General features: G+C 44.0%; 1 protein-coding gene across 1 annotated transcript in view; it reads left to right on the top strand.

Moving 5' to 3' along the window:
• The window catches only part of LRRC56 (leucine rich repeat containing 56), a gene marked incomplete at both ends in the record, with an annotated part of 52,616 nt that extends 37,646 nt beyond the window's left edge, over positions 1 to 14,970 (top strand). The window contains 9 exons of the mRNA XM_079537414.1: positions 2,929 to 3,025; positions 3,167 to 3,364; positions 6,855 to 7,032; positions 8,656 to 8,847; positions 10,441 to 10,505; positions 10,960 to 11,093; positions 11,450 to 11,643; positions 13,787 to 14,150; positions 14,754 to 14,970. Coding sequence (XP_079393540.1) covers positions 2,929 to 3,025; positions 3,167 to 3,364; positions 6,855 to 7,032; positions 8,656 to 8,847; positions 10,441 to 10,505; positions 10,960 to 11,093; positions 11,450 to 11,643; positions 13,787 to 14,150; positions 14,754 to 14,970 — 1,639 coding nt within the window. The remainder of the gene's footprint in view (positions 1 to 2,928; positions 3,026 to 3,166; positions 3,365 to 6,854; positions 7,033 to 8,655; positions 8,848 to 10,440; positions 10,506 to 10,959; positions 11,094 to 11,449; positions 11,644 to 13,786; positions 14,151 to 14,753) is intronic.
• Between the last annotated feature and the right edge of the window lie 2,313 nt (positions 14,971 to 17,283).

Here is a 17,283-nt window from a genome sequence, read left to right as displayed (position 1 = left end):
GGTGGAAGACCACCCTGGAAGTGTTGAAGAGCTGTGGAGATGTGGCACTGAGGGATGTGGCTAGTGGGAGCAGTGGGGTTGGACTAATGGTTGGACTAGATGATTTTAGAGGTCTTTTCCAACCTTTATGATTCTATGCATGCTTACAAACCCACGTTGCCCTGATCCTTGGAAGTTGTACATGCCAGATGCAGCAAGGCTAGGCACAGAGGAGGCACTCCCTTCTCTTGCATGCTCTGAAGTTCTCCTCCCACCAGCCAGAATATTTCAGAAGTGTTTTCAGAAGTGCAGGTGCACGCAGTTGTCCGTTGGGAGCTGCTCGCTCCGAGCTACGCTGCTGTTTAACCCTGCAGCCTTACAGCAGCCGTACTCTCAGGAGGGATCATCTGTGCAGTAATTAATGAGGGAGTTCTTCTGATATTGCAGTGAGATTGACACAGCTTCCAGATGAGCCTTTTGTTAGTTACCAAATAAAATATTTGCAGGTGCACTTTGCTGCAGTAATGTCTCAGACTGAACATCACTCACTGTGGATGCGGGAGTAAAGAGCTGCAGGGCCAATATTTGACTGTTACCCAAAAAGTTCACCCCTCCAGCAGCCAGGAGAATGCCTGAAGATGCATTAGCTCATAATTCACAGTGAATACAGAGCTGTGCATGACTCTGTAGGCAGTGTGGGCAGGAGCTGGTCATGTTCACGTGCACTTCGTTCAGCCGAAGCCAGCTCTGGAATTGAAAACCATAACTGTCCAATTCACACATGGGGAAAATATGATTTAACTCTGGGACCATTTGACCTCTGGGTAGGAGCAAGGACTGCTTCTTCCAAATGTATTTTAGCAGGAGAAGGGGTGGCTGTTTCTTCTCAGGGCTTTGTGTAAAGCCACTTGGGAATGAACAAATGGCTTTGTTTTGCCATCCTGTGTATTGACGGAAAGAAAAAACAATAATAACAAATGTACTATCAGAAATTCCTTTTGTGGTAAAACACCATGTTAGGTAAGAAATACAAGACAGTTGAAATCGTGGATTATACCATACCACATCTAAGGGAATTGCATTAGGATTGTCCTCACTTCCTCTAGACCAATCCGCAGTGTTCATCAGAAGCACTTACTTCAGCGGTGTGACAGTGGGGATGGCCACTCTCATTGACTTGTGTCCATTGGCTTACAGAAAAGGTGATTCTGCACCAAAATTAGCCTGAAAATTGAAAAACTGATCAGCTCTCTAAGTGGGCCATGAAGTGAGCAATATATTTCCTTTGCATTACTGGTGCCTGCTGTATTTGAGCCTACTGGTGTATTGGCCCTGGCTGATGGTAGGTTCTGCTTTTACATTTAATTTGATTTCTTTCTTATTATGGGCACGCAGCTTACAAATCTAATGATAAATTTCTGTAACTATTGCTTTGGAAGGCATCTGTTCCTTAAGGAAGCCTTGGGACGACTGTTTGCTCTATTTATGAAATAAGCACAGTGCAGATAGTCTCTGAAAGCTCTTTTACAAGGTCCGGAGATGCAATGACATACAAGGAACAGCCTTTGACAGAGAGATACGTCATTTGACAGCGATTTTTCTGACTTGCTTTGCTTTGACCATTTTCTCTTGCCGTGGCTTGTCCCAAGAATTCATGCAGTGGAAAAATAACAAAAAAAGCAAAGATAATGATACCTCAGTCCCACTTGTGAAAGCACTCCTGAGCCAGTGGACAGACTGGTGTGCAGCAGCCCTGGAGCATGCAATTTGCTGTGATCTCTTTTGCTGCAAATCTGCATCAAAGCTGCACAAAGTTCTCTGAGAGCAGCGCAAAGCTGTTCTTTTTCCCCATCGCCCACAGAGATAAGGCACAAATAAGCAAGCTGTTACATGTACTTCAAGATGAGAAGAGATCGTGTTACCATATTCTTTTATCTTCTGCAATTTTTCCCTAGAAAATGTGTTAATGTATATATTATAAAAGTTCACTAATCCACAGTTTTGAAGTCCAAGAGCCTCTCTTGTAGGAACTCCAGTTGAACCTCTGCCTCTTCTGATAAGTTTATCTGCCTCTATGTCTAGTTGCTCACTTCAATTAATTTGTTCTTTATAATACAGATAGTCTGGTATCACAGCTATGGGAAAGAATTCTGGGCTCCTTTGGGTTGGCTTGGGGTTTAATAAGGCAATGCATTTTATTATTATTTTTTTAATTTAGTAATGGCTTCATGCAGCTTAATGTTTACCAAAGACAGAAGGTGCTCCCAGTTCCCCATGTTGATTTGCCACTTCTTTTGCACTTTGTGATGCCTTTTTCTACAGTGATACTGTTGTGATACAGTGTGAACGTTCCACATACATGGAGGTAAGCAGGTCAGTGTATGATTCTCTGGATTAGGACTGGAAAGTTTGGAGTTCATACAAATCGTTCATTTTCTACATTTTGCTGGAGCTGCAAAGTGGATGGAACAAATTCTAATTTTCTGCGGATTGGAAAAAAATGTTATCTGGTGAGAGTGCCATTCCTTTCAATTGCAAAAACACAAAAGAGGTAACTCAATGGAATTACAGAGTAAGATGACTGTGAGTCAGTCTAAATATGTTAGTTTGGGTTTATATGTGTAGAGTAAATGGTGCCAGCATAAATAATCCTCACTCAGTTCTTAGCACGTAGGTGCAATTTATGAGAGAACTACCATGACACAGCTCTTGGAAGAATCTTTTTCAAGCAGAACTGGAGAGGCATGTTGGCACACGAGCAAGGATCTCTGTGGAGGAAAAGCCTGCATTATAATTGCATTTCCATCTTTGAAGGTGACATTTTTAATGACAATTCTTGTAAAAAACATGTTTTGAAGAAAGTAGCAATGACCTAATTCTAGGGAAAAGAAAGCGAGTCCTGAGTTCCTTTGCCCATTCAAATGGAGCTTCCATTATTTCTTTCTTAAGGGATCTCGGAACCACGTTGTCCCATCTCCACATGCTGTGGATGGTTTGCTGTGGGCTCTTAGATTTAGATGGAATCTCTGCCTTCAGCTCTCTAAAAGTAAGTATCAATGTGTCCTGCCAAACAAGGATTTGATATCTGTCTTCGCTTGATATTTTCTCTTTAATTGTAGTCTTCATTTTGCAAATACTGAGTGTTACTAATGTGAACCTGTTAATACTTCCGTTTTCTTCTGCTGAGGAACTCTACATAGCCTACAACAAAATCTCCGACCTGTGCCCACTGAGCTTTTTGGATCACCTTGAGGTTTTGGACCTGGAAGGAAACAATATTGAGGACATCAACCAGATGCAATACCTGGGGCTTTGCTGCAAACTGAGCAGCCTGACAGTTCAGGGCAACCTTATTTGTTTAAAGCCAAATGCAGAATCTGCAGAGGTGAGAGCATGGTTTGTATAGATTATGTTATTTTTTTGTAGTGCTTTTAAAATGTGCGTTGCAAATGAGAAATATGTCTTTCAATTGTATTAATCTGAGTGGTGACGTGGGACACATTTCCCATGTTTTGTTTGTGTAGATCTTGTCCTCTTGTTGATGTTGTCTCTCACATAAGCACAAATGACATACAAGGAGTTCTGGTCAGGAGTCAGGCCTGCTCCCTGTCAGTGTGGGACTTCCTACTTGTGAGAATGGAATTGAACTAGAAATCATCTTAGGACTCAACTGTGTGATATGAAGTCTTAAAGGAGGACCAATGAGAGCCTGGACCTCAGCTGCATGGATCCTTCCAGCTTGTTAGGGTTTTTTACAGCCAGTTAGAAAGTAGCTAATCTTTCTCTTATGGGGTGTGCCAACTGAAATTTCTCAGTTAGATAGCATTCTTTAGGCTTTTGTATTCTTTTGGAGGATCACTTGTCCAACATCAGTTTCTTCAGAATCACCATTCTCAAAACTTGGAGTAGATGCTTGAAGTAACTAGCAAAAGCTGTATTATAGGAATTGCTTGTCGTCCTCTCCCTGAAAGGGTTAAAATGCAATGACCAAAAAGACCTTTGTAAAAGCTGGAGGTACATCTCTTAAATACTGAAATGATAAAATCGGTTCTGAAAAAGGTATTCTGGTAAGTGCAGGAGATTCTTTGTGTCATAGAGATGATGATAAAGCAATACATGATCTGCCTTGGGTTTCAGGGTGGTCCGCTAGAAAAGTAAGGAAGATCTAATCTTATGTTTATGTTAATGTTATTTTATTTTATGATTTTAAAGCTGTACTGCTCTCTTTCACTTTACCTAACTTGAAAATATTAGCATTCCTGAGGTATAACAAAAAGCATATTGGCATCTGCTCAGGAGGTAACTGGAAGAAAAGTGGAGTTTAAGAAATTAGTCAGAAAAGACTGTTCTTCATTTTGGTCACATGAGGTCTAGTACATACCAAAGCACAGCTTGCAGCTGCCATGCTATGTACTTTCGTCCACATATATGTAGGTACATAATCAACAGTATTCACTAAGGATGGCACATCCCACAGTGGTGCCATAAGGAGTCAATAATGCAAGAAAGCAGGAGCTGGGGCTGCATATCCACTGTGCCATGTTCCATAGCTTCCCTGTGTGTTTCAAAGGGGTCATACCCATACCACTAATTTTCATGAAAGAATGGATTTGATACTTGTCCTAGACTTAGTCCAGAAAACTGAGTTATCAGTGAATCAGTGAAAATTGAGTTATCAGTGAAACTCAATAATGTAGGGATATTTTGCATCTCCACATTTTTAAGATGCAAGAGTTTCTGAGATGGAATTATTGGTTTGGTTGTATCCCTCGATAAAAGCAGCTGCAAAAGGTAGTGCTTTAGTTATCATGATTTTCCTCTCTGGAATCCAAAACACAGTATTACACACTCATTTTCTGTTTTGAGCTGTTAGGAGTGTACTTCAGAGACCACTCTTGCAGCTGTTTATATTCACAGTGATTTCTCTATCAACATTCCTCTCTTGTCGAAGATGTAATTGTGAGAGAAAAACCCAAATATTCTGACAGTAAGGAAGCACTGCCTGCTTCTGATGGACAATCACCTGAAATACAGAAAAGAGTGAGACATGGGTTCTGATTGCTCAATCTTCTTGTGTGGCTTTGCTGTAGCTCTGTACAAGCTCTCCCATTTACTTATTTCCAACATATGGAATGGCCCAGCTAGGTTTACTGCTCTTTGTTCATACTGCCTGCTCGCTCTCTGTAATTTGATTTTCAGATGAGCTCATCTTCCTCTGTTATCTAAACCAACAGCAGCAACCCAATGATAAATGTTGCAGCCTCTCTTGCAGTAATGTACCATGAGCGTAACATGATGCTCTGCTTAAGCAGGACATGGCTGCAGATTGGCTGCAGCCCAGGCTCTGCTCAGAGCACATGCGGTACGTGGTAGCATGGTGATTGGTTGACTCACTTTCTAAATTAAGATGAAAGGCTCAGTTGGAGGAGTGTGGTGTCTGCCCCTTAACAACAATTACACGCTTTATTTGGTGAGCTCCCTCTGCCAGCCTTGCTGCTGTGCTGTGTGGAGGGAGGGAGTATACAGCCATCCAGCTATCTCCAAAAGGTTTCTGTTCATGACAGCTCTGTGAGGTTTTCTAATGCTGCTTGTGATATCCTGGAAAGCACGACATCAATCTGCATCAAGCAATTCATTTATAGGTGGCTGATATGTCTCGGGGAAACCACCTATGCATTTTCTGCCACTAGCAATGTGCTCTTGTTTTATACTTATTGAAGCATATGAGATCACCACCACCTTTTACAGCCATTTATTATCCAAGACTATTTCCCATTGCATTATTTCCGTTACATTCCTGGGCAGCCTGGTCTAGTGTTAGATGTGGAAGTTGGTGGCCCTCCGTGCAGCAGGGAGGTTGAAGCTTGATGATCCTTGAGGTCCTTTCCAACCCTAGCCATTCTATGATTGCAAAGCTGAATGCCCCACTGCCCTGAGATATTGCTAAACTTTCCCAGAGGTGAAAGTGCTACATGGAAATGTCTTTCTACTGCTGGCATCCACAGAACTGGACCAATTCACGGTTTACAGTCGTAACTGTTCTGGATTGTTTTGTTGCCTAGAGGTCCCAGACCTTGGCATGGGTTCACAAATGATTTTATTCATGGTCAGCTCCACCCGCATGTACAGAAGGGGGCTGCATCAATGCTTTCCCCACTGCTTGTCAGTGAGACCATGTATGTCAGAAGTGATAGTGTTGTTCCAGCGCATGGAAATGAAATCCCAAAGCAGTCAATTTTAGTCTCTTGTGCACCTGCTGTTGGCATGCAACCTCCTGCAGAAGATAGCATAGTTTGAAATAAGTCATCTCTTCTAACGATGTGTAAAATCACACGCGAATACCCTGAAGACTGCCCCAGAAAATCAATGCAGCTCGTTCACTGCAGCTTGTTTATAGCTGTGCCTTCATCCATCACCAAGTATAGCTGCACTTGTAATGTATTTTCAGTCTTGCTATCACCTTACTGTTGATGTGGCAACCAGAGAATCACAAAACCAGGGGGAGCGGTTGGGCAAATGCTGAGGATGCCCAGGCTTTCTATGGACGTCAGGTGGATGCCTTCACTTCTGTACAGCATGTGTAGTATAATGAAGATAAAATTCTAAGTCATCAGCAGATGAACAGCAGAGGGGCCATGGGTGGGGGGTAATTTGTTTGCATTCAGAATTTCAGTAGAAATTATATGAGTAGAAAACACAGTGAAGGGTAACTTCTGATGTTATTTACTTCTGTTGGATAAAGCAAATGGACTTACTTCATAGAGGCATTTCAAAGTGTATGGCAGTAATAGAAATTGAACACTGTTTTGCTGCTGATGAAAGTCCACAGTCTGTTAAGCAAACTGTTCAAATGATCACTTTCTCAATTTCTCCAGGAACTAGATTACAATTACAGAGTTGAAGTGAAAAAACTCATTCCCCACCTGGAGTATTTGGATGGAATGCCAGCAAGCCAGACTGCCGTCTCTCCTTCCAGTAAGATGAATGAGGACTGGCTAATCATCAAGGAATCCATCAAGGAGGGTGGTTTGCCGAGAGACATTTCATGGTTAGGTACGTCAGATTTCCCATTAGGGTTCGTTTTTCAGGTTATGAAGTGTGAAAAGGAAAGCCAAAGAGCTAGCTGGCTTCTTCAGAGCCAAAGCTTAATTGCAGAGAAGTGACAAAGGACTTGGTCCTCTTCACCTGGGAAATGGGGAAGCTGGAATTCAGCATGCTGCAAATTTAAATGAAAGCTGTTCAGTGCTGGCCACCAAGATCAGAGAAATGCAAACGACTTGTAAAGCATCGAGTAAATCCAGCAGTAGTTGGGAGCCTGTGCTTAGTATTCTTTGTGTGTGATTAGAAGAAGCAAAGTTTGGAAACTGTTTCAACAGCTGCTCTCAGCATTTTCTTTCTATGGTAGGAATCAATCCCATGTTGCATGGAAGTAGCAGGATTTTCTACTCCGGTGTAATGATACCAAAGGCAGTTTGGTCACCGCTTCCTAGTGGCAGCGGGTTCCTAGCAACTGAGCTGCATGATCGTGAAATACCTCCATTCCACGTTCTTTTTCTCCATGATTAAGCCCATTACATTCATTAGGATAGAGTAAATGGGTGGAAAATAAATCTTTTGTCCCCTTGCTCGTAGCCTTGGTTATAGTTCAAATGTCTGTACTCTTACATATCGTGCTACATGCACTTTGCCACATCCCATTAAACATTACAAAGTATTTCCTATAACTGCTCCTGTTGCTTCCCATTAATGCTGGCAATGTCATTGGCTTCCTGACCCCCACCACTGCAATTTGCCTGCCAACTGTACTCCATTAAAAATTTAGTTTGTTTTGGAATAAATACATACGTTTGTCATTTATTTAATCCCTGCGGATCCAGATCATTAGATGCAGTAGTAGCTATGATAGTGAAAAAATCCATTAGAATCTGATCCCTCAGTGATCCCCATTTGGCAAGATCAACTGTGGTTCAGAAGACTAGTAACAGCGTGGACTGAGGGAAACCCTGTGGAATGAGCACAGAACTAGTTTGTTTTGTTGTCTAGTGTAGCTAGAGTTATGTTTTTGCCTTTGGCTATAAACTGGTAAGTTCGTATGGTCAGGTTTAGGCATCCCCATGTTTTCTTCTTTCCTACTGCAATACATACTCTGCATCTGCTATGTGTTTCACGATTCTTTAGGAACTACTACAACAAAGATAACTTGAAGGTCTCTAACACTCAGCTCTTAATGAAATGACCATAGTATTACAGTGCCAATTGTAGAGCTCCATTGTAGAGCTGCTAGATGCTCAATACTTTAAAGTGCAAGCTATTCATCTAGGCATTGAAATGAAATTTGCCCTCCTACAAATTGGTAGCTGCACATGCTACTGGCACAGCCTTGCTCTGCTCCCTGGACAGCAGGCATTTGAGCAGGTAGGAGTTCAAGGCTCTGTCTGCCTCCACTAGCTTTTGTATAATCCATCCTATCCTATACCACTATGAAATTCAATTATCACTTTTCTTTCTGGTGTGAGAAGTGGCTGTCTGGAAAAATATTACTGCAATTCCCAGCTTTCCATAACTTGTGTATGTGGTTTGCCCTAGTTGATAACTGGTAAAGTGGCTGTCACTACCAGCATTGTGGTGGTGTGGTTTACAGCCACTGTGCTTATGCTGGTAAAACTTCTCTCTTAGGTCCATGTGCAATGGCAAGGCAGCCTGGATGCAGCCCAAGACCTCCTACAACTTCCAGACCTGGAACTGCACAGTGGTCTGCTAGTGCAGGAGGGTGTAGCAGTTCCCGTCTGTTGTACAGCAGCTCTCCTCTTCCAGATCCCACTATTTCTGAAGACCTGTTTCCAGATGACTCCAGTGATTTGACACATGGTAATGTAATTTTTTAATCTTGTTCCTTCCCTCACCTCCACCTGCTTCTGGATATTATTATTGCTGACAAAAGCCTGGATGCTTTGAATAACACCTAACTATGCCACAGCTACACCAGGCTCAGCTAACATGAAGAAACCTGGACTCATCTTATTCAATCTTTGTAATACGATCCATACAGCCAAGTTCTCTAGACAGGCATGCTGATGCACATTGCTCCCCAGTGGATTATGCTCTGGAAGGTGCAGTATGTGTTCTGCAGACTTATACTGCAGCAGGATAACTACCATCAAAAACCACTTGATATATCATTTCTACTTGCCCAGAGAAGCTGCGGGTGCCTCGTCCCTGGAGGCATTCAAGGCCAGGTTGGGTGGGGCCCTGAGCGGCCTGTTTTGATGGGTGGCAGCTCTGCCCGTGGCATTGAGGTTGGAGCTCAGTGATCTTTAGAGTCCATTCCAACCTAAGCTATTCTGTGATCAGCGACTCCGTCCTTTTGGGTTTCCGGGGTTGGATCAATAAAAAGATTCAGTTCCTTGGTTTCACATACCTGATCTGCAGGCAAGCTCAAACCTCAGTTGTGCAAGTGCCTTGCTGTGCCCCGATAGCCTGGCTCTGCTACATGGGAGCACCACCATGTTAGCACAAATAGAGATGAAGATGGAGGGCCCTGTGCTGCCCAGGCTCATATAGAATGAATGACATCCATGCTTCCTCAGCTGCATTCTTCTTCTTCTTGGGGCAGGTGACAGCATGGACATAACATAGGTCAGGGAAATCAAACTGGAGAACAAAGATGTCTTTGAAACCTGCTGACTGGACTCCTGGGGACAGCTGATTAGAAAGAGAATTCACTTTTCATAGGAAATGTAGGACTTCTCAAAGCATCCTTACCTCATTTCCCTGAGGAGACTTAGATTCTGAAATTCCAGTATCTCTGAAGGGGCTGACTAGATAAGAAGAAGCAGTGGTTGCCTCTCCCAGGCACCAATCCCACCTCAGTTCCTGACTGTAGGTAGGAGTTAGGAAGATGATTGGGATGAAGCGGTGTGGCAGTAACAGCTGGGTGTACATTCAGAAAAGTGCACGGAAGCCGAGTACAGCTTGCCAGAGAATGAGACTATAATTTCACTTTTTAGGTGCTAGCTCTACTGATAGTGACCATTTTACCGAATGCTCACTGCTTCTTTCTTCTCCTTTGCTGCCTTGTCTCTTGTTTTGACAAGAGCATCTGCACAGGCATATGGAGAACCTAATTCTGCTCAAGATCAGCTGAAAAATGACAAAAAAAAAAAAAAAATCCATATTCTGTTTTAATCAGGATCTGTTCTCTGCTCTTACTACCTAGCCTAGCCTCACAAATGTGTGTACCAGCAAAGTGGGGGAGGCAGGGCAGGAGAAGGAAGAAAGAGATTCTGGGAGGAACAGAGAAACTGCCTCTTAGCGTCAGTGTCAGCCATGTGAGCTACACGGTGAACCTACACCATAAAATATTACATCCCTTTGTATGCAGGAAATGATGCTGACTGATTTCAAAGACAGCACAATTCGCCAAATGCTGGAATGATTTTTTTTTTTTTTCTTTTCTCTTAGGACTCAGCCAAGTTATATGTGGTAACCCCATCAAGGCCCTTCGTGCAAGGAGGCTAAAGCTAGGTGTATGTTTTTCCTGTATACTTCATGTTCCTGCCTGGTCGCCCACGTAAATCTTATGATAAACTGAGTTTCCACTGTGGTTTGAGTGGCTCACTCTCTTCTATGGACCCCAAGCCCCATGTTCTTGTCAACCTACTAATCAAAGCCCAAGTCAAAATGACAATATTTGGTGGCGTTTCTACAATAACTATTTAGCAGAAGATTTTTCAGTGGTTTGATGTTGGCGTGGTCAGGTCTATGAGGTGATTGCTGTTAAGTAAATACAAAGTGTGTTGTTCTCAATGGTGGAGCAGTACTGTGGCCGTACAGGTTAGCTTGTTCGTGTCACAGGGCCAGTAACTGAGTGAGAGAACACCCATAGGGTGTGCAGTCTGGCTTATGATCCCTCTATGATCCCTGAGGTTCAGCGTGGCGGAAGTTCCTGAGGTCATCAAGGCTACTTGTGTCATTTTTCAGCCACCTGCAGCGAGCTCCTTGAAACTGTGCAGTCTGAAGATAGAAAACCCTGACATCTCTGCAGGAGGAGGAGATGTGAGCCAGGAAGACGTCTTCTCTTCACCGAGAGCGTGGAGAGAGCAGCATCAGCGGCGGTGAGAGTGTGGGAGAATTCTTGTTATGCAATGGAGCAGGGATTCGTTTTCTGTGTAAAATAAAACAAACTCTTTGGCCACCTGGTGGCTGTTCTGTGGGACAGCCTTCTGCCTTCTCGCCCTGCAGATTGGGGTGGCTCATCCCTGCTGGGAAGGCAGTGGGATAGGGAAAGGAATGCTTTCAGATGGTCAGACATTATGTTTGATCCATTTAGGATGATTCTGCATATCAGCAGGTAAGTGGCAAAGCACTGTAAGTGGCTAAATCTGCAGACTCACTGTTTGCCTGCACTTCGCTTACTGCATGTTCTCAACTCAAGACTATCCTCAATGGTGGTACACTTCCCATTGTCCAGGTGCCTGCATACAGCTCAGCAAGAAAGTGTCATCCCAGCAGCAAAGCTAGCTATAGATGATAAGGAAGAGGATGAAGGCTGCAGCCCAGCCAGTGGTGGTGAGAGTGAGCTGAGAGACGCCTCAGATGAGGATCTCACTGAAGGGATTTCACCTGATTCTTCTTGCCACTCCTGTCTCTCCCAGTCCTCCTCAGGTATTGGACCTAAACCTCTAGAGAAGGGTTGACACCCTTCCGTAGGGGCAAGTGCTACTGACTGTTGACTGATACATTTTTTAGGAACTGCGTTGTTTCATGAGGTCTGGCACCTAGTGTCTGCTCAGGACATAGTGGCCAATTGTGTTGGCCATCAGTTGGGGTATTTCAACAAAGATCTGTAGAATTAAGGGAAATAAAGCTCTTCTTACACCATCTGAGCATTCTGGCTAGATGAAGGATGTGCCTTTGTCTTTCATCTTGTGTCACTGATTTGTGGTGGTGTCAGGTGAGTGTAAAATACTGTTGTTCCAACCGAGCTGTTTTACCCCAGTTGGCACTGATGCCGGTAATGTCTGAGCTGATGATTAAGGTGCAAGTGGGCTGCTGGGAATTCTGGGAAGACATTCAGTAGAGTGTTTAAAAATGAAATGTGCTCTTTTGCTCAGGAAGAAAGCCAAAGACCTCTCTGGAATTGCACTTACATGAATGAGAGCAGAGTTGTTGAATATCGTATTTAAGGTTATTAGAAACATTAATAATGGTTATTCCAAGTAGAGGAGATTAAAAAAGTATGACTTAAATCTATTTCCACTGTTAATAGTCACATTTTTTGCTTCAGTAGGTATTAGTGTGTGAGATGTGGTTTTACATTTATTTCAAGGACTAAATGAAGCTATTAAAATTTGGAAAAATATATAATATTTTTTTTCTAAATATATTTGTAACAAAAAATGTAAGCATCCTAATTAGAAAAAATAATTGAGTAATTCAAAGTCTCGTCTGTATAAAATGTAAAGTAAATGATATCTCCTTAACAAGGATAGAAACAGATAGGAAAAATGTAAAGAAATGGCCTATTGTCCAGTGACCACAAAAAACTTAGACCATGATCTAATGATCTATTTAGATTTAAAATGATTTTTACATTTAATATGATTTCTTTAGATTGAGCATGATTTGCTGTGATCTCCAAACATCTCAGCGTGCCAATGCTGTACCTCACAGAAGTGGATGGGCATAAGTGTAGTTGCTGAGATCTGTCAATGAGGTTGACAAGTCAACAAGGTTGACTGAATGGTTTGAAATCTGGTGTCACCTAGGGGTGGAATGGATGACCCAGATCATAAACAACTGGCCCTCATGACCAAGGTTCATATAGAACAAACAAAACAAGAGCCTTTGGTCACTGTCCCTAACAGACATACGTGTTTTGCAGAGCAAATACCTGATAGAAGTTTGACAACTGACTGACTTTATTCAACAAAGTACTTAAAAATGAACTTGACTTCTGTGAGTTGAGACTTTGTTTGAAGATTTGGAGAGCCACTTAACTGTAGAAGTTTGTCCTACTTGATGTGATTTTCTGGACACATCAGAGCTTGTTGCTGGAAATAATCCTTACCAGGAAAGGACAAGTGACTGGAACTAAACTGCTCCTATTTAAAAGTGCATGAAGCATCACGTCTATATAATCTGCATGCTTTGGAGTCTTTCAGTGATATTTCAGGCTCTGGAGTCAGGCATGCCATTCTTTCAGCGTATCTTTAAAACAAACAAAAAAAAACCAAACGTCAGATTTAGTCATTTTTAAAGCACATGCTGTGGTAGGAAAATTTATATGGTTATCTGCACAGTAAAATGCATTAGGAGATATAAACACGAATTTTCTGTGCCTAGGTTTGGGTGGCACGTTCTTTAGATAGTGTTCCTGCCACGGATTCTGCACATCAGGCAGTTAGGTGCAGTTGGGTCTTTTAATAGACAAGCAACTGGATCCCTGCTATATATAGGATGGTTTTGAAGCATGTACATATGCTTGTTATATCTGTAAGTCACCAATATGCATTTTCTTGTGTGTGCTGCACCTGAGGATTACATGGGCTAAGAAAAACTCATCTGTGATCTTTGTGCGTTGAACTTGAGAGAGATGGATGGGGAACTCAGGTGCTTAAAACAGGTCAGGGTGAGCACTGGCCAGGAATGGCACAGGTGTGCTTGGTCCTGCCTTGGGACAGGAGGTTGGGGAGCTTCTGGTAGTGGGTGTAGTGGTGATGGGTTGACTGTTGGACAAGATGGTCAGTCATTTAGCACATTTAGTACAATGAAGCAATAAATTGCTGTGCTTCTGCCCATGTTTCAGATTCATTACGTGCTCAGGAAAGCCAAAACCACTGTCTAATTCCGTATCCTCCAAAAAGTCCTTCACCTGCAACTCTGATGGGTTTTGCAGCAAGACCCCGGGAGCTGAGGAAGCACAGGGCAAGGTGCCTGAAGCTAACCAGCCCAGAGGAAGGCAGGCAGCCCCAGCAATGCCAGGCAAGGGCAACTCAAGAGACTTCAGCTCAGCTGCTGGGCAAGGGCCTTGCTCTGCTGAGCTTGCACAGCGCACCGGCAGCACAGAAGTCTCTGCCCTTCAGCCCCCAAGGGCATTGCCAGCCTGATGGCAGCACTGCCAGGCAGAGGCCTATCTCAGGACCCGCAGCTGTTGGATCAGCAGGCATCAGGTATGTGCACGGCTGGCACTACGCTTTCCTTCTATACCTCCGGAGGTGGGGATGATGACTCCACCTCCTTCCTCTTGTAATGCCTCACCGTTCTTTCTAAGACATTTTTCCTGATATCCAACCTGAATCTCCCCTGGTGCAACTTGAGACCATTCCCTCTCATCCTCTGGCAGTTACTGAGGAGAAGAGGCTGACCCCCACCTCACAACAGTCTCCTTTCAGATCAGTGTAGAGAGTGATAAGGCCTCCCCTGAGCCTCCTCTTCCGTAAGGCCTGTGCTCCAGACCCTTCATGGCTTCGTTTCTCTCTCTGGACACATAGATCCTCTGTTGCAGAGGGTTTTAGTGGTACTTATTTGAGACTCCTTGAGTAAAGTGTGAGTTCTTGACATTCCACTGTGGCTTTTTTACCTTGAGACTTTTATCAACCCATGTTAGAAAACGCTTAGAAAAATAATGTAGGCATCAGATAAGTGTCACATGCACCAAAACATGGCTGTTTCTAGATCTTCTTGCTGTAAAGTTGACATTGAATTGCTTCTTTGACTGCAGGTATCCAGATCCAGAGTATAATGCCACTGTGGTGTTTTTCTCTTTTCCTCAGCCCCACCTTGGACAGGAGTCCCTGCAGAGTGACCAGCCATCCCCAGCCAGTTGTCCTCTCACCCCCAAGCCCCTCGGGGAGAGTTGGGCTGCTGAATGCTGTTTGCCCTCCAACTGCTGGGGCAGTGCTGCAGAAGCTGCCGGCCAGTCCCTCTGTCTCATCAACGTCTCAAAGCAGGAGTCCCCCGTTCATAGCCCGTGTGTATCAGACCCATTGACGCCGTGTCATCTTCACGCACTGGGTGCAGTCCTGACACTTGGAGGATCAGTGCCATCTTTCAGCAGCCTCTGCGAGATAAAAGCAGAACTGTGCAAGTAGAGCAGTTCAAACAAATGCCATGATTTGCCTCAATTAAGGCTACAGCTGGTCCAGAAGTACTTTCTTTAAAGAGCACCTGCTGATCAACAGAAGAGCTAATCAACCTCTTATGACAGCCAACGTGGTTATTTTTTGCACAGCCTTCATGCACTAAAGCAGAACAACTCTTAATGTATTTCCTCTCTCCTGCTTCGTGCCCCACTCTGTGGGTGAGGCAGTGGCAGTAAACCAGCAGGGCTCAGTGCCTGCCAGTTCCAGGGTGGGCTGGAGGAAGTAGGAGACGTGCAGCATTCCACCTCATGCTCAGCAGCCTGGCCTACAAGCATCCCTGCTGTGTGTGGCTTTTGCAGAACTCAGCATTCAGGGACAAAGCCAAGGGTTCAAGGCAGCATTGACCTGAGCATGTTTGCGTATCGTATGACTGAGTCATTTTAAATAATGCAGAGGCAAAGATGAGGCAGGGGAAGTAAGAAAATGATCTCTCTCTTGTTTTATAATGGGGCATTTGCTTTATAGCTGGTTGAGATTCAAAAGAGCTGGTTTTAGTGGCTGCAGGCTGTGGTGCTGATCCCAGTGGCTGTGCCTTATGACTTTATTGATGTTGCAGTCTTAAACAGCATCATCATATTTTTTACAGTTTCAGTTACCGTGTTAGATATATATTTTAAAATCACTCGATGAAACAGTAATTATGTGATGAGTTAATTAATTGTTTTATGTCTTCTCTCTACCAGTCAGCTAAAAGTAAAGGAACGGAATGGCAGGGAAAGCCCAAAATCTTCAGCTTGTTATGGTGCACTGCTTTCACTTAGAAAATATCCTGCAGCTGGTAGCTAGTTTGCCTAGTTTTGGTGGGCACTAGAGAAAATCATCCATCAAAAAGCATCAAAAACCACTTGGTGTGTGATCCATGAAATGCTGTGGATGAGGCAGATGTTGCCCAACACCAATGCTTGTGTCATTAAAGTGGCTCCTTTGTGATTCTGTGCATGTTTGGGGCAAGGAGTATCGCTGCAGTGGGGGGAGGGCTTGGAGGTGTCATCAGAAAAAAGGGATTTATCCTTACATTGCTAAATCATAGATCAGGACAAGGTGTCTGCTCTACCTATTGATCATAGAGTGGCTTGGGTTGGAAGGGACCTTACAGCCCATCCAGTTCCAACCCCTGCCACGGGTAGGGATGTTTCCACCAGCTGCTAGGCTGCCACACTGCTGTCTGTCACTGCTTCCAGGGATGTCACAGGGATGTCAGTCTGTCCAGTGTCCTCACCACAACTTTATACGTAGCACAGCTCTTACACGTTGCTCATAGCTGCTGTGCTTACTTGTATTTGAAGGCTTTGTAGAAATGTGCTGCTTTGTGCTTGGAACATGTTCATCTCCATTGCCAGATGAAGAGGAGATACTGTCTTTGGCTGCCAAGGAGGAAGAAGCCCAGGAGACATTTAGGGAAGAAAGTCTTACATACACATCTCATTTAAACACAGACTACAGGTCAGCCCTGGATAATTTCTAGGGTAGTTTCTTGGACAGGCACTGTGTTCAGAGCCCGAGTGTCTGGTCTCGGTGCTGTGCACAGTGCACCCATGGTAAGGCATGGATGCTTCTGGGGTGATGGCTTGAGTGCCTCATGCTTGGGTAGTGCCAGTATCTCTGCTGTGTAATGGGATTTGAGGTGGCTCACAGTGCAGCCTGGTCTGTTCCCTGGCAGTGACTGATGTTTGGTTAATGCAGGGAATAATGGTTCTTTTTCTGAGTTGTAAGTGGTACCCAGGCTGGGGACTTTGAGAGGATGATGCTGCCATGCACAAGTTGTCATATGTGATTAATTGGAGACAAGATAAGAAGAGGCTGCTCAGCTGCTGTACAAGGCTGCAGAGGCTGTTGTCTGTAATTACTGAGCTGTCTGATGGCAAACGAGCTTGGCAGATAGGGGAAGCCATCAAGACAGCTCCACAGTGCCCTGGTGCCCCTCGGTGCCACGCACACTGCAGGTGCTCCTGGGAAGCCGAGCAATTTTTCCCCATCAGGGGGTTGGAACAGGTGATCTCCAGCCTCGTGTCACTTCCATATCTGTGCCATGATTCCAAGATTAGCCCACATGGCATGGAGACAGGAGCAGGGAATATGCCATCTTGTACATCTCCTTGCCAGCCTGGAAGAGAGTCTCCTTTTAGTGCTTGCTATTCCCAGCAGTATTTGGAGCACTGGG

This window comes from Tetrao urogallus, assembly GCF_951394365.1.
Source record: "Tetrao urogallus genome assembly, chromosome: 6".
In the NCBI taxonomy this organism is placed as follows: Eukaryota; Metazoa; Chordata; class Aves; order Galliformes; family Phasianidae; genus Tetrao; species Tetrao urogallus.
Note: the sequence above shows the minus strand (reverse complement) of the source record. Positions and strands in the feature narration are given on the sequence as shown.